Raw genomic sequence first — 23,757 nt, forward strand, 5'->3', positions numbered from 1 at the left:
CAGACTTTTGACAGTTTTAGAAAAATTCTACCTATGCTTTTCTTTAGTTCAGATGTTTAGCCAGGACAAATGCATCATCTTTCAGTGAACATATATTTAGACTGCCAAAATGTCTCCATTAGCTGTAGGGAAACACAAGCTCATCGTCACCACTACCATTAGTACTGTGGAATAATTTGATGTGTCAGTGATCCAAGCATTGAATAATTTACAGTAGATCCATTAATGTTTTGGACTCTCTTCAGTATTCAAGATTACTATATGTTTTTGTACACACTAAAAGGACATTGATTAGTTCTTTGACTTCAAACAAGACATATGATTATGCTCATGAAACAATCATACAGAATTTAATTTACATCACTGAGACTTTTTAAAAATTATGTACCTGGTCAATACAATAATGGTTATGTTTGGATTACTTAACCTTTTGGGTTTCTGATATTTTGATAAGATATGAAATGCCTCTTTTTGCCTCATTGAAAGTCGGCTGTTGAACTAAAGTACACAGTTGTCGAAACTCAGATACCTGAACCGGACTGTATTCATCCTGGATAGAATAGGTCCCCAGCAACATATGCTGGCCGTAAGAGTCGAGTGAATGGATCGTGTGATCCTCCTTTGTGACTTGGTTTGTGGCATTCAGTCGTACTTGACTTTGTAGATGTTTGCTTACTGTATCAGTCACTGGATTGTGTGATCCAGACCCAATTATTTACAGGCCACCAACCTCAGAGCTCCAGATAAGATTTAGCTCATGTGGGTACTGTACCCACTGTAATTTTTTGGAGTGGGTATTATGAATGTTGAGTGGGTATTTCATTTTCCGTTAACCACTGCTTTCACATATGTGCGTATTGCAGTGTTTTTACTCACCTAAGTATTATGTCATTGAGTAAGTTTACTAAGCAGGTATGTCCTGCCTTATATCATACCTAATCAAAACCAACTTAAATATAATGGAATGATTTCATAAAAAAATCACTCATCCAATACTGACAGTACAACACTAGTCCTATACTAACAGTACAACTTGATAGCGATCGATGTCTTTTTCATTACGCAAGCGATTTTTATAAATATATTCCGTACGCATTTGTTTTAAACTTTTTGTGTATCTAACATTTTAAATGCGTAATTGGTACGCTACATTTATTTTTCAATGCGTAATTGGAAATTTTCTATGCGTATTTTACCCGGATACGCAGCTTATCTGGGCCTCTGAACCTATTGCTGAAATATTGCAGAATGCAATATTAAAGAAGTAATACTGACACACACAACTAACAGTGACAGCCTGTCTGTCTTCACTTGAAGTGGTCTGTATCTTCCATATTGAAGAAAAAACAGTGTTTAATCTGGCTGAAATTGAAACTGAAAGATTTTCCCTCGCATTCTTTTATCTTTCTGCTTTTGTCATTAGATGTCATGCCATAATGGTGTCTAATGGTTAAATCATTTCTTAATTTATTGATTCCAGGTGAACATAGTATATAACATGATTAAGATCAGGAATCGATTGGGAGGTGATATTTTCTCTTGCAAGAATGTTTTAAACTTTTGGAGGAAATATCATAAAAACTTCCCTGAGAACATTTTTACATGGTTGAAGAGATGTTCGAAATAAAGAGACACAACATGCTTCTTAATGAATCTGTCAATTTCTAAGTATAGTGCTATATTGAATGAAATCGATTGGTATTTATACTGTTTATTCATTGTAATATTTTGTATGTTGGTTTTGTTCCAGGCGATCGGATCCTCGTTCCATCATTGAATACCGAGATCTTGATGCACCCGAAGAGATGGACTTGTAAATTCACCGTGATTAAACGCCATGAGACACACCATAATCTTTACCATGGAACACAACATGAAATAAACATGGTAGACACCACAAACAGATACACTAATGTTTCATTGATAGGCCAGGTCACACAAGTCCACAAGTCACGATGCAATAGTTTTATCAATATTGGCAAATAAATAATCAAATATGATATTCTTAAGTCTATGTGATGAAAAAATATAAGAATCAACATGGTTTTCTTGAATCAGTAAGGAGTCGACTGTTCAAAAATGGTATATGTGAGGGGATCTTGTTTATCTAAATACCATATATTTGAAAACAAACTGTCAAACTTAGTACAAGATAGTACAAAAACTGGTGTAACTTGTATGCTTTACAACAGTCTTGTCAGTGCTGTAATGCTTTGGAAGCTATGATTGACACTTCACTGCAGCTCAAGCTTTATATTGTTACACCCCTGGGCCTACATTTTCGAAGCTCTCTTAGCGCTAAGATCGTCGTAAGTTAATGCTAATGTTAACGACTATCTTAGCTCTAAGAGAGCTTTGAAAATCTAGGCCCTGGTGAAGCAACATCTCATATTAAGATTAAATGGTAATGTTCCATACAGATTAGTATCATGATAATCACCACACCATCGCTGTAAATATTTACCACTGGTCATCTTGTCATAGGTTTTAATATTTTTAACAGTTGTTTATCCTTTCTGTTATCCTGATTACACAATCATGATACAGCACTGCATTTATGTTTGTAGTAGCCATATTGTAATAAATGGATTTTATACAAACCGACATTGTTGTGTTATGGAGAAATGATTTTGCGATTATTCATTGTGGATTCTGGGTAAGGACATTGGTTTCTTATGCATGTTAGAGGGACAACTAAATGGATGGGTTAGGCTCAGAGACTTGTTCATTGGCGTGTCGCAGTACCCCATCAGTGTGGAGCAATGCTTATGGTGCCGATAATAATAATTGGCCATTTATATAGTGCTGAACTCCACGCTGCAGGGCATACAACATGAGGTCATTATTACCCTTGTTAACCCAAGCTGCCTTTGAGGCACTAGGAATGTTAATAGTCATATGACTTATACCACCAGATACTCTTTTTCTGATGGGTGAACAGAGGCAACTTTGAACAAACTCACTTGCTGTAGGTGTGACCACATAGGTTCTTCGTTGGGGGGCAGGACAGAAGTCCTAGAATCTCTCAGCAGTCAAGCTGCCAAACATGGTCATCCATCCAAGAGGTCTCCTTGACGTTGCTTAACTTCACCTGATTTGTGACCAGGGCCCGTTCCTCAAAGAGATCGTAGCGCTACGACAGTCGTAAGTCTATGTTAAAGTATGGGAGTTACGACTGTCGTAGCGCTACGATCGCTTTGAGGAACGGGGCCCTGCACACTATGTACAATACCACACGCCACACCAATCACGTTGTCACAGGTTTCACAGAGATTGTATACGCCAAGTGACCTAAACTGCTTGAGTCCAGTGATCTGTCTGACTGACTGGTTTGTTGTCGCCATGAAAGATGGTTCTTACAGCAGGGCAAGGTTGGGAAGATTTCAACATACAGAGAACAGTGGAAATATACTATTCACACTTGGCTAATGATCAAATCATAGATTCAACAGAAAACTACGATGTGGGATCAATTTTGGTTTAAATATCTAAGCTTGTTGTAAGCATGGATCCTAGGTTTCAGTATGTCATTGCATCTTGTGGATCCCATACCTGCTATTGACATGTGTTGTTTGTTTGTGAATGACATGTTCCCTGATTTGCAAAATGGACGATTGGTGCCATGAAAACCATTTTATAGTTACTCATGTATCAAGTGCATAAGGTTAGATTAAAGTGGATGTTTGCCTAAAGAGGTGTTACCATATTATTATTTATCCAGTTTTAAATGGATACAGTTTCAATTTATAAATCTACGTTTCAGTTGTAAAGTTGTGAATTTTTGTGATCCTTAGCAAAGTGTGAAAAGTACACTATGAACTGTTCAGTATTGGCTGTTAAACACTGGACATCCATACAGTTAGAGCAAGTCGTTCAATCCTCATCCGGCAGATACCTGCTGTCATGCCTTTTTCACAACCTGAGGACAGTGTTTATTCCAACCCTACCAGCTGATAATTGAGAATCCGTGCCTTGTGACTGGGAGGGTCACTGGGACGCATCATATGGGCTTTGTAATTGATATTTTATTGCTGAAACACTGCTACAAAAGGCAGTAAAGGGTCAAATATCGATAATAATTAATTTATGTTGTATGTAATGCTAGGCGTAGATAACTTCATTTTACAAACCATTGAAAAGGGTGAATGATGCATCATCCTTTTTCTCATGAAAACTGCTGATTTGTTACCAGCCTTGTGAGAATCTTGATCTATTTTTATATGTGATCTATTTGTTGTGTCTGAAATGAATCTTTATTTTTAAAAGAGTTGCATTTTTAAATAAAAAACTACGATGAGGAGACAAAAAATATCAGAGAAAATATCCTGTTTAAAACCTAATAAAGTAAACTAGGCACTGAGATTCATATCCATGTCATGCTGACACTTTTGGTTCATTCAAAACATAAACTGATGCCAAAAATCTCTAACCATCTCTAGCCTATTTCTAGCTTGTGCTTAACCCAGTTGCCCTTGTGGTGTGAGCTCCTTGAAAGGCGAGCGGGGGTGTGATAGCCTAGTGATTCATCACACCGAAGACCCGGGTTCGATTCCACACCTGGGTGCAATACCTGAAGCTCTTTTCTGTAGCTGGTACTGAATTATCTTGTTACTATACTCTTCAAAAGAAAAATAAGAAAGAAAAGAAACTATACATAGGAAAAATTTGAATTTTTGAACAAATATATGACACGCGCATAGCGCACACGCGTCTGTAGTGAATCGCTAAAACGCACCGGACATGAAATGCACCATCCTCGATAATCTCCATGGTATACGTTCCGATAAATCTCCACTATACCCTGGATGCATCTACGGCTCGAGCCGATGATATTATTGCCTCCCTTTGCTGGCTCCGCATTCTCACATGAATATTATTGCCTGTCAGATTTTTTGGGGCGAAATTTTGGGGGGAAAACATACAGACAAATTGACAGGTCTGAAATCTTAAAAAAATACATGCAAGAACTCTTTCTACCTCTTTCAGAGTACCCCTGCAACAATATATTATTGTGTTGCCAAGTTTAATCGGTTAGATAATTTAAAAGCGAAAGTGAGTTGTGATTGGTACGCTCAACTTCCCAGCGTAGACACCTGATTGGATAAAAAGCCAACCAAGGGAGGTAATAAAATCATCGGGCTGAGCCGTAGATGCATCCAGGATGTATTGGAGATTTATCAGAACGTATACCCTGGAGATTATCGAGGATGGAAATGCACGTGCATCGTGAATTGTGTATCACCTTGAGCTGATGCCTATGACTGTAGGCTTTAAAAAGCCACATCAATGGTACTCCACATGCATTGCTTTAAGCCACTATAGACGAAAAGAGAATGAAACGACTGACAGAAGCTCAACGACAAAACGCCATCGGCCGTTTACAAGGACGGGCATCGCACCATGAAGTGGCAAGGCACTTCAGCGTGTCTAGACAGACCATCTCAAACCTATGACAGAACCATGTCAGGTCGACCTAGTGTTACCACCGCCGACCAGGATCGCTACATCCGGATGAGACATCTTCAAACACCACGGCCGCATCATCCACAACAATCCAAATCCCTGGACTGCTCCGAATTTCCGACCAGACAGTGCGCAATTGGCTTTGGGAAGCTAGACTTTTTGCCAGAAGACCAGTTCAACGTTCGTTCATCGTCAACGTTCCTTTTTGGAGCATCAACGCTCACAACGGTTGATCTTTGGAGAAATGACATAAGTGCTCGACAACATGTTGCACGTGGTTGACAGGACTTCCTCCAGCAAACCAATGTTCAGGTGTTATCTGACCTTCTCGATCACCCAATTTGTCCTCCATTGAACATCCATGGGATATTCTTGATCGACGCTTGCACCAGCGTAATCCGCCACCTCTGACACTACAAGAACTGCACACAACACTTCAGCAAGAGTATCCAAACATTCCTCAAGACAGCATTCGGCATCCCTTTTCTTCTATGGGTCACCGCTGCCAAGCTGTTATCGATGCTTATGGTGGTCACACCAGATACTGACATTTTACTCTGACCAAGTGATTTTAATAGCCCTCTGTGGTTTTACCAAACACTTTCTGGATAATCATGTTTTGGAAATTTGTAAGTGATGATTTTAGTGTAATTGAGCAATGATGTCATGTTTGAATCAGTTATAGGCACTCAGTAAGTAAACTCCAAAACAACATGTATAGTTTCTTTTTTTTAATAGTATACTAGGAGTGCATCGCGACCTTAAATGTCTGGGATTTTTGTGTAGACCACCTTTCACTTGCTCGTAATACACTTGAGTTTTTAATGAACCCAGATATGTGTTTTGCGGTTGTGAGACTTTTTCTATTCTGAAAGTGTTCTTTAATTTGTGTTATGAATTAATCATTCTTCATTACTCCAAAAAACAATGTTGATTTACAAGAAAACAAAACAAACATTCTTGGAAAGTTTTCTCACGAAATGTAAACTTATAATCATTTCATATCATCAGTGCACAGCACGTCATCTTGTTCTGTTCTACTAACTATAATCAGTGTAACGTGTTAAATTGGCCATTCGATGAAGAATTCGAGACCAATTTGCAGGAATGTCTGTTTCGACACAGCACAAACTGTGAAACTTCTATTTCACTATTGCTAACATTTTCTAAACAAATCAGCATTGAATAACTGTAATTCTTCCAAAGAAACAATCCTTGAAAGAAATTGCGCAATTCGAACGTGGGATTGTGACATGACAGTCGAAAAACTTATAAATGCTGATACAACACAATTATCTCCCCTTGATCGTGTTTAGAGATGGCGGCAAATAAGGTGCTACACTATAGTATAGTGAACTTAAACATGCCGATGTAGTGTAACATACATCATAGCTGCAAATGACATTCACTTTGATCAATTGTGTAACATTTATATTTATTTTAGGCATAGACATCGTTGCCATTGGTATCAACATTAGCTTGCTTTCGTCTTGTGTTTCGTGTTTCAATACACGTTCTTATAATTTCGTTATATTACGATGCAAGTTCGTTTAATGTTGATTAGTCATAGCGTATTTTAACCCAAATCAAATTACAATGGAACTTTGATTTGTGGTATTTTTTGTTTCCACTGATAAGTTGCCTTGCGTTAACAAACATCCGTACAATATCGGGTTTTCCTGTGTTTACATCTGCAGTGTCAGGATAAACTTTGGAAACAGCTACTGAGTACGTTGGCCAACATTTTTAATACAAATATCCAAGCACAAAGGATCAGGGATAACATATCTTGACCATTTAAAACTAATCCTAAGGATCGAGGAGGCGCCAGAGATAAGTGAAGTGACGCTAAGAAACGTAACACTCCCCCCAAAAAACAAACGTCTTGACGTCTATTTATTTCTTAAGGTATACTGTACAAATTTTTAGTTTGTGAACGCATTCTATTATCACACCAACCTTTGTTTAATTTATTGACTTGGCTGAAAATTAACGAATGCATGGGTAGGGAAATACAGCTATGAGATGCAATGTCTTATTAGACATTTTTCTTGTTATATTCAAGCAGTTTTATGCTAATATGTTTGAAACTATTTTTACTCAGCTTACAAATATTGGGCTAGCCTAATTTGGATCACACCACTAGTGTTCGAAATAGCTACTGGCCCGCTCGCCAAATGCTAGCTGATTGTGAATTGGGCCAGTGATACATTGGTAAATCTATCCCGACTGGCTAGCTGAAAATCTCAGATAATTTGTTCTTTATTTAATGTACATGAATATTATGATGTCAGTTATTGAAGTGTTAAAAGTCCATCCACAAAAGTTTCATAATATTTATCATCTCTTGTCACAAGAGGATCGCTATATAAAAAATGTTAATAGCATTGCGCAAAAGAGGTTAGAACCATTACAATACAAATGTAACGCATAACATCTTCAATTACCAACATCATAGCAATTCTGACCGATGTGCATTTTGAAATTGATATTTTGCAGGGCCAGTGAAGTATGATGTGGGCTAGCAACATTTTTGTTTAACTAGCCCTCCTGCCCAGTGACTTTTCAAAATTAATTCATACACTGCACACCACACATGATGTGACATGATGCAGTTATTGCCTTCACTTAAGGGGTGGGTGGGGGTTTCAGGCGGTTTGAACCCCACTTTTGAAAATGACTTAAGACCACATTGAAGTTCACCTCTAGAAGTGAAATGTATATATACTACTTTCAGGAAGCCATAGCTATTGTGCTGGATGTGGGTCCCTCCATGAACCAGGCACCGCCGGGGGAGGTGTCCTCACTACAGACAGCTATTGATGCCATCACTATGATTCTCCAGAGGAAGGTATTGGACTTCAGGATCCTACATATTAAACTGCGTATGATCAAATACGTGTCCAGTGTACACGCAACATTGTGCGTTAAGACAGAGACCAGTCCAAGCAGACCAGCCAGTATGGTCATTATGACTCATAACAACCCTTTTATCTGATTAAACTGGGACACTGTCGGTCAAAATGGATTAGTGAAACATGGAAATCTACTTTTGTTGTTTACAAGCAGAAATACTACTTTTTTATTTCATATCCTTTGTACCAGTGAAGATCCTTTGTAGTGAGTGAGTGAGTCAGTTTAGTTTTACACCTAACTCAGCAATATGCTAGCTATATAGCATTCTAGCTATATGTTAATTATCGAGTCTGGACCAGACAATCCAGTACTCATCAGCATGAGCATCGATCTATGCAATTGGGATACGATGTCATGTGTCAACCAAATCAGTGAGCCTGACCACCTGATTACATTAGTCGCCTCCTACGACCAGCATGGGTTACTGAAGATCAATTCTCACCCAGATCTTCACGGGTTATCCTTTGTAGACTTGATCCTATTGTAAGAGGCAACTACTGGGATCAGGTGGTCAGGTTCACTGACATGTGCATGTCATTGTATCCTAATTGAATAGGACGATGCTCGTGGTCATCACATCGTTGTCTGGTCTAGACTCGATTATTTACAGACCACCATCATATGGCTTGAATATTGCTGAGATAAGCAACAAACAAACAAATCACATGTTTTATGTTGTTCCAGATGTTCTCTGAGTCTAAGGATGAGGTATCTCTGGTTCTGTTTGGTACTGATGGCACAGACAACCCTCTGGCTGATGGAGACAGCTACCAAAACATCACCATTGCCCGACCTCTTGGGGTCGCGGACTTTGACCTGCTCCAGCAGGTGAAGGATGAGATTCAGCCTTCAGACACAGCAGCTGACTGTATCCCTTGTACAGTCAAGCCATTTTTTGAATGAATGACCGAGTTCAGAATAATACCCACTGAACAGTTTTCCTTTTTTTTTCAGGCATGTTAAACAAATGTGAGAGAACAGCTTGAAGTGATGTAGGTCTTGAAGTAGATATGGCATCCAACTTCATCAGGGTTTCAAATCCTCAGTCATAGGTTTCTGGCTTGCCAAAGGGATACAACTCTGCAAAGCACATTGCAGCACTTAAACCGACAGGTCCACCCATGCCGTCCTCTTAAATGAAATAATTGAGGACTGGTGTGTTTGCTTTGTGGATGATTATGGGAAAGAAAATATTTTAGTCTGTTGATGAAACTTAAATCTTTCATTTATTTCAAATGGTCGGTGGATAAATATAGTTATAGGTTAAGTTAGCCTGTCTCGCAGTCACTGCACCTTGATATTTTCCCTTCCACCCAGCCATTACTGTAAGCCCTTAAATCTAAATAAGCAAATCTATATATTCCACTAGTCTTAGTCTGTCGTACAGACCCTGAATGAAATATATCCAAGAAAACCCGTGCAATTTTTAGAATATGTGGCAAGTCTAGATTTCAACTTTCTCAGGGCTCCTTTTAATTTTTGTTTTATCTTTTTTGTTTATGAACTGTTTTATCTGTAAAATATGTCCATGTCAGAGACTACACTGGTCTCTGAATCTCCCTTCTCAGTTGGTCTTTTTTTTTCAACTTAAATATAGTTACTTGTTTGTATCACTACCATATATTTATACAGGTTAAACATTGGTTGGCTTGTTACAAGTCCTGCTGGAATGGTCCTTTGTTGGATTTTTTTTCCAAATTCAACAAAAACTTGCTGCAGTAAGCAAACATACTGATCCAGAAATTATGCTTCAGCTTTAATGTACAGTAATTGTTTTAGTTCACAACTGTAAGAAAAGGTGTTTATTTTTGTTAGAGCTAGTATAAAGGATAAAAATGAATGTAACTGTTTGTAACAAATCAAGTAATAATGAATGGTTTAGGTGTAGTGGCAGCAGCAGAAAATGTTATGGCTGTTTGGCCTCTGAAAGCCCAGTTGCAGCCATGCTAATTGAGTCATTTGGAGTTATCTTCCTTAGCATCTACAGTCCTAGATGCAGTGGTTGTTGCCATGGATCACCTTGTCCAGGGAATACAGTGAGTACACTTTACATGTTCTGTCTACTTCAGTAAATAGCAACAATACTGTATCCAAACCAATTTGAACTTAACATTGGTTAAATTTGGGATTACACTTTCTTAGTAAAGTACAAATTCTAGTACTTTTGGGTTGAGTCCCATCCGGGATTCAAACCCATACCCTCAGAGTCAGCCACCTAATCGCCAGCACACAAAGTCAGCAGCCGAACCCACTCAGCCACTGCTACTTCCACAATTTGAACTTATTGTATTGAAACTTCTTGATAGGATGACCCACAATCAAACATAGTGATTACCCAATGAAGTTTACATTCACCGATATGCATAAGTTTGAAACTGATCAGGGGATAACTTGGTATTATTGGAGGCTGGCACCTAAAGACCATGTGTGGCAGTGGAGCAGTCTTGTAGTAAACAGTTAAAGCGTTGGCACATCACGCCGAAGACCCATTAGAATCCCCACATGGGCACAATGCGTGAAGCCCATTTCTGGTGTCCCCCGCCGTGATGTTGCTGGAATATTGCTAAAAGCGGCGTAAAACCAAACTCAGTCAGTCAGTCAGTCATGCCAAAGAGTGAGTGAGTTGGGTTTTATGCCGCTTTTAGCTAACTTCCAGCAATATCACGGAGTGGGACACTAGGAATGGGCTTCACACATTGTGCCCATGTTGGAAAATGAATCCGGACTTTCGATGTGACAGGTGAATGCTTTAACCACAAGGATACCCCACCGACCCTGCCAAAGAACCAGGTTTGATTCTCTATATGGATACAATGTGTGAAGCCCAAGCCCATTTCTGGTGTTCCCCCATTGTGATATTTCTGGAGTATTGTTAAAAGAGGTGTAAGTTTTCTGTGTATAAGCATTTGTGTGTGGAAAGACCCATTCAATATTGATGTTCCATGTGATGTTTCAGGGGTAAGAGAGGGTTTGCATCGAAGCGTATCATCCTGCTGTCAGACCTGGGGGGCGAGTTTGGAGACGATCAGCTGGACACCATCATTGGTGCACTCCACAACTCGGGGACAAATATTGACGTCATGTAAGTACTTTCAGTTTTGACTCGTGAAGATCATCAGTAACCCATGCTTGTCGTAAGAGGCAACAGGATTGGGTGGTCAGGCTCGCTGACTTGGTTGACAGATGTCATCGGTTCCCAATTGCGCAGATCGATGCTCATGCTGTTGATCATTGGATTGTCTGGTCCAGACTCGATTATTTACAGACCGCTGCCATATACTGTAAACGTAGTATATTTCGCGCAGGTTTTATTTTCGCGCTTTTTGCGCAAAACATTTTAGCGCGAAAAATTATACACCGCGAATAAACCTGTCATTCATTCAGTCTAGCCACGGTCGCCCCTGAGTTGTTACCATAACACATCACGTTTGAAGACAGAAATCTACGGGAATCTTAAAATGACGACTGATAGTAGCATACAGAATCAAACTTAACTGTCGCTGTAATGGATTTCCCAAAACATAATTAAATAATGAGCCAAATCGCATCGCCGAATTAGCGAAAACAGCAATGTGTGTTGTGGCCGCCATGGAAATTGGTCTCATGACAGATGGTTTGATACAAAACAGATTACCATGAAACGACTCGGAAAGAAATAATACAGCAGTATTTTATTTATTCATTTAGATACAAACGTATCATCATGAAGCGAATAGTCACTAACACTCAATCATCTCATTCGCAACAACCCGGCTTGTTTGAAATCACAAAGAGCTTCATATACAGTATAAGTTAATTAGTCAGATCGTCAGAATTCGGAACATAATACTGATGTGTTTTTCATCACTTCCGTGAGTAAACGGATTACTGTGTACTAGTATATCGCACAGATAGGGATTTCCTGTGAGTAAGTAATAAACGCCGCCTGACAGGTTCAGCCACTCTGTTTGTTTTCACTGCTATTAGTGGCGGCCAAAGCGACAGCTGGCAGTTCCGCAATTACTGATTCTTGCTGAATAATTGACCGCGCGATGTCGTCTAAACTGTCAATTCCACGAAAATTGCACCACGCGAAAATAAGTACGTTTACAGTAGCTGGAATATTGCTGAGTGCGGCGTAAAACTAAACTCACTCACTCACTCACCTCTAATGTCCTTATAACTGTATATAATAATACCAAACATAGCAATTGCTTCAGAAACCCTATTAACAACATGTCATGCATTTTGGAGTTGTGTGTATATCTTTTCTTATTTGTACAAGGCTCTATTCTCTGCATCATGTCTTTTGCAACAGGGACACAGAAATGTAATATCATGTATCGTGAAGTACATGTGTTACTTATACGAAACAAATCAAAATCTCGATTTTGACGTATTGAAGCAAAAATGTCAATTTAAGGTGCCATGTCTGGCCTTAACAAAAAAAATAAAAAGATCCACAAAAATCACCAACATATGACTGTAAGTTAGGTTGATACACAATATTTTAATGCCATCCATTTCATCCTATTCCAGTGGCCCCAACATTGACGATGATGAGGATGAGGAAGGAGGGGGAGGCGATGCAGGGGGGGCATCGGTCAACGGTCACCGCAAGGACAAGACCCCTCAGCAGCGAGCAGGGGAAGCTTTGATTAAACATATTCTGGACCAAGTTGAGGGGGAATGCTATTCATTCAGGTTCGTGGACATGTCACTACACTCAACAATTGAGGTTTTCAGTGTACAAGTGCAATGACTATTTGTATGTAGCAGGGGTGGAAATAACTTTAAAATTGCTAGTGTACTCCGGTACAGTGGCACATGTAAAATCACTTGCCCTGATAATTTTTCCACTATACCGACGTTTTCTTGTTGATTTTTTAAATAAACAACATAATTAATATTGGAAAGTCATCTGGACACCGGTACAGTAGGATATACAAATTTGCTTGCCCAACAGAAGAAAACACTGGACTCGGGCATCAGGCAATGGGTTATTTCCACCCCTGTGTAGCTGTATGTGATGGCAACTACACAGCAAAGAGAAATGACACTATTTGTATCTGGGAAAAGTGGGCATTTGTACTGGGGCTCCCTAATGTTACTTTTGTCATAATGTATACTACATTAGTTCATAGGGATGTTAAAGTACATTGATGCATCTGTCAAATGTGTTAAGTTTGTCATATGTTGATAAAACAAAATACACATCACAATAATCTCCATTTGCTTATTGGTGGAAAAAGACAGCTGTATGAAGTCAGTGTCCAACAGTTATTGTGTGCTGTTTATCTTTGCAGTGAAGCGTTACCTGCCCTTAGTTACTTCACAGCTCGTCAGGTCCGCCCTACAGCATGGAAATGCACAATGGATATTGGTCCCGATCTCCGTATACCAATAAACTTTTATGGAAAAGTAAGTGTTTATTTCTATTGTACCACTGACTTGTGATAAATCCATTGATCTCTGTCAAAGCCATCAAACATTTATTAGCCATCATGGATATATGATTATCGATGCTAGTTATAACAAGCAGGTTGAAAAAGAATTCAACAAATGTATGGACACATAATGAATCTGATTTCAGTATTTTTACCTTTCGACTATTACTAAAAATATGGATCTTGTATGACTGGGTCAATTTACGATGTGCAGGTTTAATGAGTGTGGCTGTATCATTGAAGAAATGACACCCTGTAGGGGATTGCTGGTTAGAAGAATGCTGGTTGCTTGGTGTTACATAATGGATTTGGTGGTTTGGCCTAGTGCCATTGTGCAATGTAATCTTAGCAGTAAGGTGATCGTAGCGGCCAAACTTCAACCGTCTTAGCGCTAATGTTGTTTTGTACAATGACACCCTGGTTGATTGCATGTCCGCATATATTGATTACATGTAGCATTGCTCATGACATCAATCACTAATATGACTTGCTCAGATTCATTTATTTCCAGCCCCTAGTTATACAGTTGGAAAATTGCTGAGTGTGGCACTAATGAAAGAATGAAAATGTAATTTGCATGTTTGAACTAAAGTGACTGTCATCCTAATGAATGTTTGGCTTAAATAATACAGATAAAAGACTTCAAGTTGAAGCAGAGCTGGAAAAAGGTTTATGCAAAGGATCCTGACCAAACGGTGGGCAACTTGCGGACACAGCACATGAATGACGAGGAGGAGACAGAGGTGGAGAGAGAGGACATTGTACAGGGTATGTAGGGTGAGGTGGAGAGAGAGGACATTGTACAGGGTATGTAGGGAGGAGGTCGAGAGAGAGGACATTGTACAGGGTATGTAGGGGTGATGTGAAGAGAGAGGACATTGTTCAGGGTATGTAGGGATGAGGTGGAGAGAGAGGACATTGTACTGGGTATGTAGGGATGAGGTGGAGAGGGAGGACATTGTACGGGGTATGTGGGGTCGAGGTGGAGAGAGAGGACATTGTACAGGGAGAGAGGACATTGTAGGGAGGTAGGGTGGAGAGAGAGGACATTGTACAGGGTATGTAGGGGTGATGTGGAGAGAGAGGACATTGTACAGGGTATGTAGGGAGAAGGTGGAGAGAGAGGAAATTGTACAGGGTATGTAGGGGCAAGGTGGAGAGAGAGGACATTGTACAGGGTATGTAGGGAGGAGGTGGAGAGAGAGGACATTGTACAGGGTATGTAGGGTGAGGTGGAGAGAGAGGACATTGTACAGGGTATGTAGGGGAGAGAGAGGACATGTAGGGGTGAGGTGGAGAGAGAGGACATTGTACAGGGTATGTAGGGTGAGGTGGAGAGAGAGGACATTGTACAGGGTATGTAGGGTGAGGTTGAGAGAGAGGACATTGTACAGGGTATGTAGGGATGAGTTGGAGAGCGACTTCAAGAAAGTTCTAAAACATGTCAGTAGTGAAATGCCTCAATAAAAGAATTCCATTGAAATCATATGCGATATTTCCCTCTTATTGCTCTTATTGATTTTGTTGCCAGTAGGAATATTTTCCTAAATTTAAGAAATTCTTACAGAACATGCAGAAGAAATTGTATGTAACAAGAAAATACATATGTATTAAGACACACTGCTAAACAATTATTTTTAAATTAATTGCAAAATAGTTGAAGAAACCTGTTTCCTGAATCATTGAATATCTTCAAATGTTGCAGGTTATCGCTATGGTAACACGTTAGTGCCGATGTCTGAGGATGACAAAGAAAACATGAAGTATAAAGCAGAGAAATGTCTGAAGGTTCTTGGCTTTACAAAAAGTGATAATGTAAGTATGTTTCAAAAAGTCTACTCCACATATCAAAAGTATGAAAATATGTTCCGTTGTAAATATAATGTGAAAATTGAAACAACATGTATTTCACTTTGAAGAAAGTTTGAGGTTATTTATCTATAAGTTAATGACTCACCATATGAATATCATGTCTACCACTGCACATTTTCAGGTAAAACGCCATCATTTCTTGGGAGATGGGACAAATGTTGTTTTTGCTGAGAAAGGAGATGAGGTAGGTACAAAGTTATGTCCCTTGTTTCCCATCATGCATCACTTGTGAAACACCTACATGTATTTGAGAGGTTTTGGTCAGTGCTGTGCTCTGTGCTGTTCCCAAATTGTATCCGTGAAATTAAAAATCGGCTGATGACAAACCTGAAGTTTAGCACCTCTATAAACATACCTGGCACTTTGTTGATGCGTTTATAGCCAAGTATTGTACAGTTTGTGTTCAGCTGAATCTATTCTGAAGCTTATCACCTCTACATAGAGCCCCTGTTCATAATGAATTCCTCACCCACAGGCTGCTGGAGTTGCCCTTTCTGCCATGATCAACGCCCTCTATGAGACAAACATGGTGATTATTGCTCGCAGGGTCTACTCCAGTGCTTCAGGACCTAAACTTGGAATTCTCTGGCCCTCAATCAAGGCCAATTATGAGGTAGGTACTCATTTAATTGACAGAGATTGTAAGAATTTTATTAGATAAAACTTGTGGCATATTTGGCTCCGCTGACAAAATGTAAAGTGAGCTATGTCATAGCCTGTTTGTCTTCTGTGCACGTTTCTGGTGATATTTTAAGTTTTGAAATCTATTTGACGCGGGTTTGATTCCCCACATGGATACAATGCGTGAAGCTCGTTTCTGGTGTCCTCCGCCATGATATTGCTCGTATATTGCTGAAAGTGGTGTAAAACCATACTCACTCACCTCTTTGCACAGTAAATATCTCAGAAACTACTGAATCCGTGGGGCTGAAGCTTCACAAGCATGTTTCCATATTATTCGCCATTGGTTTGAATCTAATTTTCAGCATGGCAGTGATAGCAGTTATGAAAGAATGCTTTCTGAAATTTGTAAAATAAGCTTTGTATCTTTTTGTGCAGTGTTTGTATTGGGCAGAAATCCCTTTTGCCGAGGATCTACGTCAGTTCACCTTTGGATCACTGCCAATCATGGATGATGTTGAAACAAACAAGAAATACAAACCTACAGGTATGTATTGATTGACAACCCACAGGTATGTATTGTTAGACAACCTGCATGTATGTATTGATAGACAACCCACATATATTTATTGATAGACAACCCACAGGTATGTATTGATAGACAACCCACAGGTATGTATTGATAGACAACCCACAGGTATGTATTGATAGACAACCCACAGGTATGTATTGATAGACAACCCACAGGTATGTATTGGAAGACAACCCACAGGTATGTATTGATAGACAACCCACAGGTATGTATTGATAGACAACCCACAGGTATGTATTGATAGACAACCCACAGGTATGTATTGATTGACAACCCACAGGTATGTATTGTTAGACAACCTGCATGTATGTATTGATAGACAACCCACAGGTATGTATTGATAGACAACCCACAGGTATGTATTGATAGACAACCCACAGGTATGTATTGATAGACAACCCACAGGTATGTATTGATAGACAACCCACAGGTATGTATTGATAGACAACCCACAGGTATGTATTGATAGACAACCCACAGGTATGTATTGATAGACAACCCACAGGTATGTATTGCAACCCACAGGTATGTATTGATAGACAACCCACAGGTATGTATTGATAGACAACCCACAGGTATGTATTGAAAGACAACCCACAGGTATGTATTGATAGACAACCCACAGGTATGTATTGATAGACAACCCACAGGTATGTATTGATAGACAACCCACAGGTATGTATTGGAAGACAACCCACAGGTATGTATTGGAAGACAAACATTCATGCACATAACAGAATGGTTTAATGTTTAGTTTTATGTCCATTTTTAACTCATCGGACTGAAAGTCATGTTTGTCGTTAAAACTGTTCCCTTCATAGCCAGGTGAGTTACGGTACTGAGGCCCCATTGTCTTCTTCATGTGATGGAAATGACAGCTTCATATGCAAGTATTGTGTCCACAGCTGAGCAGCTCAGTGCAGTGGATGACCTCATCACAGCCATGGACCTCAGCCAGGCAGCAGCGTAAGTAACACATACTGACAGAAGTATGTTCTCCAATAAAATCAATACGTTGCATAGATATACAGCTTCTTCTCTCTCCCCCTTTGTATACATTCCTGTACCAGAGGCTGATATTTGACCCCAAGTCTGCAACAAATGACAATAAAGATTTCTTATTTGAAACATAAAATTGCCAATTTCCCCGAATTTATAACAATGAAAACATTAAAACAAATAAAGTTTTGAACAATATTATGATTTTTTCAATTTGCTTGCCAATGGTGCTGAGTTCTGAATCTGTAGCCTAGAGATGTATAGTTCATCTCTGGATAAAGAATTCAGAGTATGGTAAAAGGACTGTCCTCTAAACTGTATTTTGATTTCCACATTTGTGAAAGTTTTGGTTGGTGAGTCCATGTCCTTGATAAACCAGTCCAGATGGTACAAATAAACAGGGTTTTCATTTTGCGGCATCATACTAATACAATATTCCTATCTTGTTGGAATTAATGAATACAGGAACCTATCTAGACCTTCATTGAGGCTGATATTCATTCATATTTGTGCTGCAACTGTCAGTCAAGACTCTATCTAATCAAATTTGAATGTAGGTTCATGTTAATATAGTTATACATTATGTGATGGCATTGCAAAGGTAACTTTTATGTCTCAAAAGAGGAACACTAGTGACAAAGAGGCTTTGATGATAGGGCTGGGACGGGTAACCCGGATATCGGGTGGGTAATGAGTTGGACCCATGTACCCGTTTCAGTACCCGGACCTGTTGGGATCATGTGACTAATGGATTAAGCAATGTAATATGTTAGTTTTTCATGATTAAAAAGTTGTATTGTCTTGTAAGATACAGTCACCTGTTTTGAATATAATACATGATTAAAATATTAAAAAACTCAAATTTTTAACCTACGAGCTGAAGAATATATTGCCATTTCTTACAAATTTGATTTCAGGAATTAACATAACGGAGATCAGTGTAGGGTAGGGTAATAGCGGGTGGGGTACCAGAGCTCCAGATAAGATTTAGCTCATGTGGGTACTGTACCCACTGTATTTTTTGGGAGTGGGTATTATGAATGTTGAGTGGGAATTTCATTTTCCGTTACCCACTGCTTTCAAATATGTACTGTATTTCAGTCATTTTACTCTAAGTATATGTCATTGAGTAAGTTTACTAAGCAGGTATGTTCTGCCTTATGTCATACCTCATCAAAACCAACTTAAATATAATGGAAATGATTTCATAAAAAATCACTCATCCTATACTGACAGTACAACACTTGTCCTATTGTTAGTATAGGACAACTTGATAGCAATCGATGTCTTTTTCATTACGCAAGCGATTTTTATAAATATATTCCGTACGCATGTGTTAAACTTGTTACGTATCTAACTTTTTAAATGTGTAATTGGTACGCAACAATTATTTTTTCAATGCGTAATTGGAAATTTTCTATGCGTATTTTACCCGGATACGCAGCTTATCTGGGCCTCTGGGGTACCCGGTAAGAAAATTTGGACCTATCCCAGCCCTATTTGATGCTTAGTTTACAATTTTGGACCTCAAAATTTATGAAAATTTGAATTTTGAAAATAATTTCATTTAAATGAAAATAATGTGTTCCTCATTTTGCCTGCAAAAGGCACTGGTTAAAAATCCTGGATAAACGTCTGGGCTATTACTGCTACCACTCAGTTGTGTGGATGTTAGCATGTAGGTAGCACTCCGTGCACCTGTACCATGCATATGTTGGTTGTAGGGATGATGACGATGAAGAAGAAGAAAAGTCTGAGTTTCTGAAGCCAAAACTGACCTTCAACCCATACTTTCAGAGATTATACCAGGTGAGATGGCAATAAAATGATGTATGTCAAACATGTCTGTTCCAGACCTTAAATTTATGCTGATTTCTTTACATGTCTGTCTTGGACTGATAGTGAAAAGATGGCTCACATTTTACTATTACTCCATATGTATACTCTAAATGTATAATAAAAAATTGTATAATCATCATGTTATCTTCAAGTAACCCTAAAAGCTCATATAGACATGAAACTTCATGTTTATAATAATCTTTTGGTTTTTCATATTTCGATTAGCATTATCTTCTGCCCTTATCTTTGGTAATCGTTTACAAAAATGTCAAAAAATAAATTCTCATTCTAAAAACTACTGTGTCAAATATGATATAACACTCTTATTTAAAGAACCACTAAACTTTGTTTTTGTTACTCTTTTAACCATTACATATGAAAGATTTGTGGTTAGTCTTATGCGAACACCAAATTTATTCTTTAAAAACTTGTGGTTAATTAATACCGCCGCGATTAAAGTGGCCAAAAGTCGCCTGCTTCCTCTCGCCCGCCAACGAAACCACAGACAGGTTACGTAACTCTGTCGCCAGAGCACTGCAGTGACGTCATATGAGGAACGATTTTCAGTTAGTTGTATAGAAAATGTGTAGCACGCTCATCATTTTGATGATTTCTCGACGTCAACGACAACATGCCGAATCGTTGCTTTGTCGTCAGTTGCTCCTAGGGTCGGGGCGATGGTGTCCCCATGCACAGATTTCCACAGGACCCGCAGTTCGTGCTAAATGGGTTATGTTTGTGAGCGGCGAGCGTTGTGGAAGCCTGAAACGATATATTACTTGTGTTCAGATCGCTTCACGGAAGTTAAAGAATCAAAACTACTTACTAGTTGTAGTAAAATATGCATATGATTGATGACCATAAAGATTTTCTATGACACAACTTGTAACATAACGATTTCTTCCTCGGAAGTGAGGTTGTGGTCGGTAACAATAATATTGTAAGTAGTATTATATTGACACCCACCTCGCTGCCAGAGAAATTGTTATGATATACGCTATGTCATGCAAAATCCTATTGGCCATCAATAAAATACATATTTTACTACCAGTAGAAAGTAGCTTTGATTTTGTAACTTCGGTGAAAACAAACCTAAATACCATTTATCCTCAGACTGGCGGATGTTTCCGACAGGGCTTCCATTTTAAAACTAAAACATCTGTTAGAATTAATGAAATTATAGTTTGTTTTCTTCAAGTTAGAAAATCAAGACTACTTTCTACTCGTTGTTAAATATGTATTGGAATCATAACCAAACGGATTTTGCATGACACAACTTATAACATAACGATTTCTTCCACGGAAGCGAGGTGGGGGTCGAAAGATCACAATACTGCGCGATAAATTTCTTTGCTACATTCACATGGTTAATGTCCACTCACCAGTATGTAGATACTAGTCAATGTGCGTCTTTATATTTGGTCTTATAATCCTAATTAGTTTATTATCACACTTGTATGCATTTTGAAACTAAATAAAGCTGAAGATCTGCTGATACTTATAGTGAATTTATAACAGAACTGTAATATCTAGACATTTTATAGTTTGCCAATGTGAATCATAATTCGCACACACACCCTAGTGCATGTTGTCTGTCTCATTACACTACACGGCTGAAAACAATGATTCTGTTGAATGCTCACGACAAATGAATAAAAACAAAATGCAAATATTAAAATTAAAACAGATTAAAGTTATAGGAACAATATCAGGCCATTACCTTGTTCGAGGAATGTATCCATCAATATCCACAAAACTGTTCCAAATGATGTGTCTTTTAACAGTTTAATATCTGAAAAAGTGATAAATCTTTTCAGGTATTGGTGTATACATGTAGTCTCATTGGTCACCCAAGATAGCACACCTGGCAACTAATTGCATAATGTCCGCCTTTCTTTAAAAACAGTAATTTAGTTAGCCAATAATGGGCAATCAATCAATGTATTGCCGGTTAATCCTTTGAAAGAAGGACGTTGTTTTACGCAGACACCGGCTACGACAGAGTGTATTCAGTATAGATTAGTAAATCTACATACATAAACACTACCTTTTGACAATTCCGGCTGTGTAAGATAAAAGTAATTAATCAATCAGCGTGTTATCGGTTAATCCTTTGATCGATGTTTATAATGTTGAATATTTACTCCAGACACAAGAAATGCCAAATGGGAACCTTTGTCGGTAATCTAAGTGTGTTACCACTAATTATACCTGTTATAAATTCATTAACTGACCATCAAGTGAATGATGACAAATAACATGTGTAGGTTTATACCACCTAACACGGGTTACAACGAGGGAGTATTAATTGCTGTATTGCATGTGAAAACTTATGGGCCGACACTGTTTTGAGAATACAAACAGATTTTTACATGACATGATTAAATATCGAGGTAAAACAACACAGAAACGGGATCAATTTGGATCAGGCATTATACAAATAGGGCCTAACGACACCAATCGATTTTGACAGAATCGTCTATGAAAACAAGTTGTAACTTCGAAAACTAGGCAAAGCAGGAGACAAAATTAAATGACAGTAGATTGTGAGAACATATAGTTTTCATTTTCCACAACAATTGTCACGATTACAGGTTTATACAAGCTGGTAAACACGATAATTTACCCCCTAAAATGTAGATGAATTCTGCATCGGCTCTCAAAGCTATTCCTCATATGACGTCAGAGGTAGCGCCTGATTGGTTGAAATTTCGTTCGCGGGTGAGAATTTGCACTGTTGTCAAAAAGGTCGATTTAAGTCAATTAAAGGTCGAAATGAGTAGTTTTAATGACGGGGTTTCATTTATAACGATGCCAGTTAGTGATTTATGTATTTGTACCCCCTAGGGTTTATGTGACCTTTAATACCCATGAAGGTCCGGGTTAGAATTGATCTTCCGTAACCCATGCTTGTTGTAAGAGGCGACCAACAGGATCGGGTGGTCAGGCTCGCTGACTTGGTTGACACAATTGCATAGATCGATGCTCATGCTGTTCATCACTGGATTGTCTGGTCCAGACTCGATTATTTACAGACTGCTGCCGTATAGCTGGAATATTGCTGAATGCGGGTTAAAACTAAACTCACTCACTCTTATATGTTGCAGTGCCTACAACACCGAGCTGAAAACACAGACGAGGGATTGCCAGAGTTATCCCCACTTATTGCAAGCTATCTCAAACCACCACAAGAAGTTCTCACAAGATGTGAAGAACATGTGGAGAAAATGAAAAATGTATTTAAACTTGAAATGGTTTCTAAGAAGAAAGATGAAAAAACAGGAGAAGCAATGTTTAAGGATAAGTAAGTTGATTCCATTGTTTGTCCTTCTTAAAAAGTTGGCATTGGTTGCCTTGTCATCTTATGCACCATAGTTCACTGTGTAGAGTTACATCCCTTGAGAGTGCCAGGAACTTCTGACTGTGGGTTAGCATCTCACTTCACCCCAGTTATGTTTCTTGGTTTGTGAGAACTATATGGTGATAAAAAATTGAGATCTGCATCACTTCAGACTGTTCTCCCAATATAAACAGATATGATATAAGGCCCCTTAAACAAATATTCTTATTTCTCATCACTTTTTCAAAAAAGTATGTGTCGAGCGGGCAGATTGAATTTTTACAATTTAATTCATTTTTTATGTCCCAAACCTCTAGATTTCTGAGGAAAACTACACCTTTTCTCCGATAGAAGATCAACACTTAGAAGTGTAAAAAATTCATGCATATTTTGAGATTCAAAGTTGCATTTTCTCAAGTGTAAAATAATAGAAACAATCTTAGCATCGGGTCAAATTTTCGGGTCAGGTGGTGATGAGAAACAAGAACATTTTTATATATGGCCCAGGGATTGGGAAAGGCAGGGGCCATGGGCCATTTTGCACATTAGAATAAAAAATGGCCCATTAAAATGTTGAAGTTTACTACTGATACAAGGACAGTGGCCCCATTGTAAATTCAGAAAATGGCTAATAATCCTGAAAATGGCCCACTGTCAAAGTTCTCTATCCCAATCCCTGATGGCCTAAC

At 38.7% G+C, this 23,757-nt stretch overlaps 2 protein-coding genes and 1 long non-coding RNA gene across 5 annotated transcripts in view; all 3 read left to right on the forward strand.

Annotated features, from left to right (window-relative positions):
- The window catches only part of LOC124282588 (serrate RNA effector molecule homolog), a 28,071-nt gene extending 25,470 nt beyond the window's left edge, over positions 1-2,601 (forward strand). The window contains 1 exon segment of the mRNA XM_046718594.1: positions 1,751-2,601. Within this exon segment, the coding sequence (XP_046574550.1) occupies positions 1,751-1,817 (67 nt within the window). The 3' untranslated portion in view covers positions 1,818-2,601.
- Positions 2,602-6,759: 4,158 nt separating this feature from the next.
- LOC124282590 (X-ray repair cross-complementing protein 5-like) overlaps positions 6,760-23,757 on the forward strand; it is a 45,368-nt gene continuing 28,370 nt past the window's right edge. For both annotated transcript variants that reach the window (XR_006900197.1, XM_046718599.1), the window contains exons 1-15: positions 6,760-6,796; positions 8,201-8,314; positions 9,064-9,247; positions 10,367-10,415; positions 11,336-11,461; positions 12,898-13,062; positions 13,665-13,779; positions 14,438-14,573; positions 15,511-15,620; positions 15,799-15,861; positions 16,153-16,290; positions 16,737-16,845; positions 17,796-17,856; positions 19,614-19,698; positions 22,836-23,032. Coding sequence is in view for 1 of the 2 variants with exons in the window: in XM_046718599.1 (XP_046574555.1) it covers positions 6,782-6,796; positions 8,201-8,314; positions 9,064-9,247; positions 10,367-10,415; positions 11,336-11,461; positions 12,898-13,062; positions 13,665-13,779; positions 14,438-14,573; positions 15,511-15,620; positions 15,799-15,861; positions 16,153-16,290; positions 16,737-16,845; positions 17,796-17,856; positions 19,614-19,698; positions 22,836-23,032 (1,667 nt within the window). In the remaining variant the exon portion in view is untranslated. The remainder of the gene's footprint in view (positions 6,797-8,200; positions 8,315-9,063; positions 9,248-10,366; positions 10,416-11,335; positions 11,462-12,897; positions 13,063-13,664; positions 13,780-14,437; positions 14,574-15,510; positions 15,621-15,798; positions 15,862-16,152; positions 16,291-16,736; positions 16,846-17,795; positions 17,857-19,613; positions 19,699-22,835; positions 23,033-23,757) is intronic.
- LOC124282591 lies at positions 16,918-17,787 on the forward strand. 2 transcript variants are annotated; one of them, XR_006900198.1, is made up of 3 exons: positions 16,918-17,145; positions 17,221-17,370; positions 17,416-17,787. It is a non-coding gene; the product is annotated as an uncharacterized LOC124282591 (long non-coding RNA). The 2 variants fall into 2 exon arrangements; XR_006900199.1 differs by having other exon boundaries at positions 17,221-17,395; positions 17,441-17,468.

The sequence above is a fragment of the Haliotis rubra genome, unplaced genomic scaffold (assembly GCF_003918875.1).
Source record: "Haliotis rubra isolate DU_JTF1 unplaced genomic scaffold, ASM391887v1 Scf30, whole genome shotgun sequence".
NCBI classification, from domain to species: Eukaryota; Metazoa; Mollusca; class Gastropoda; order Lepetellida; family Haliotidae; genus Haliotis; species Haliotis rubra.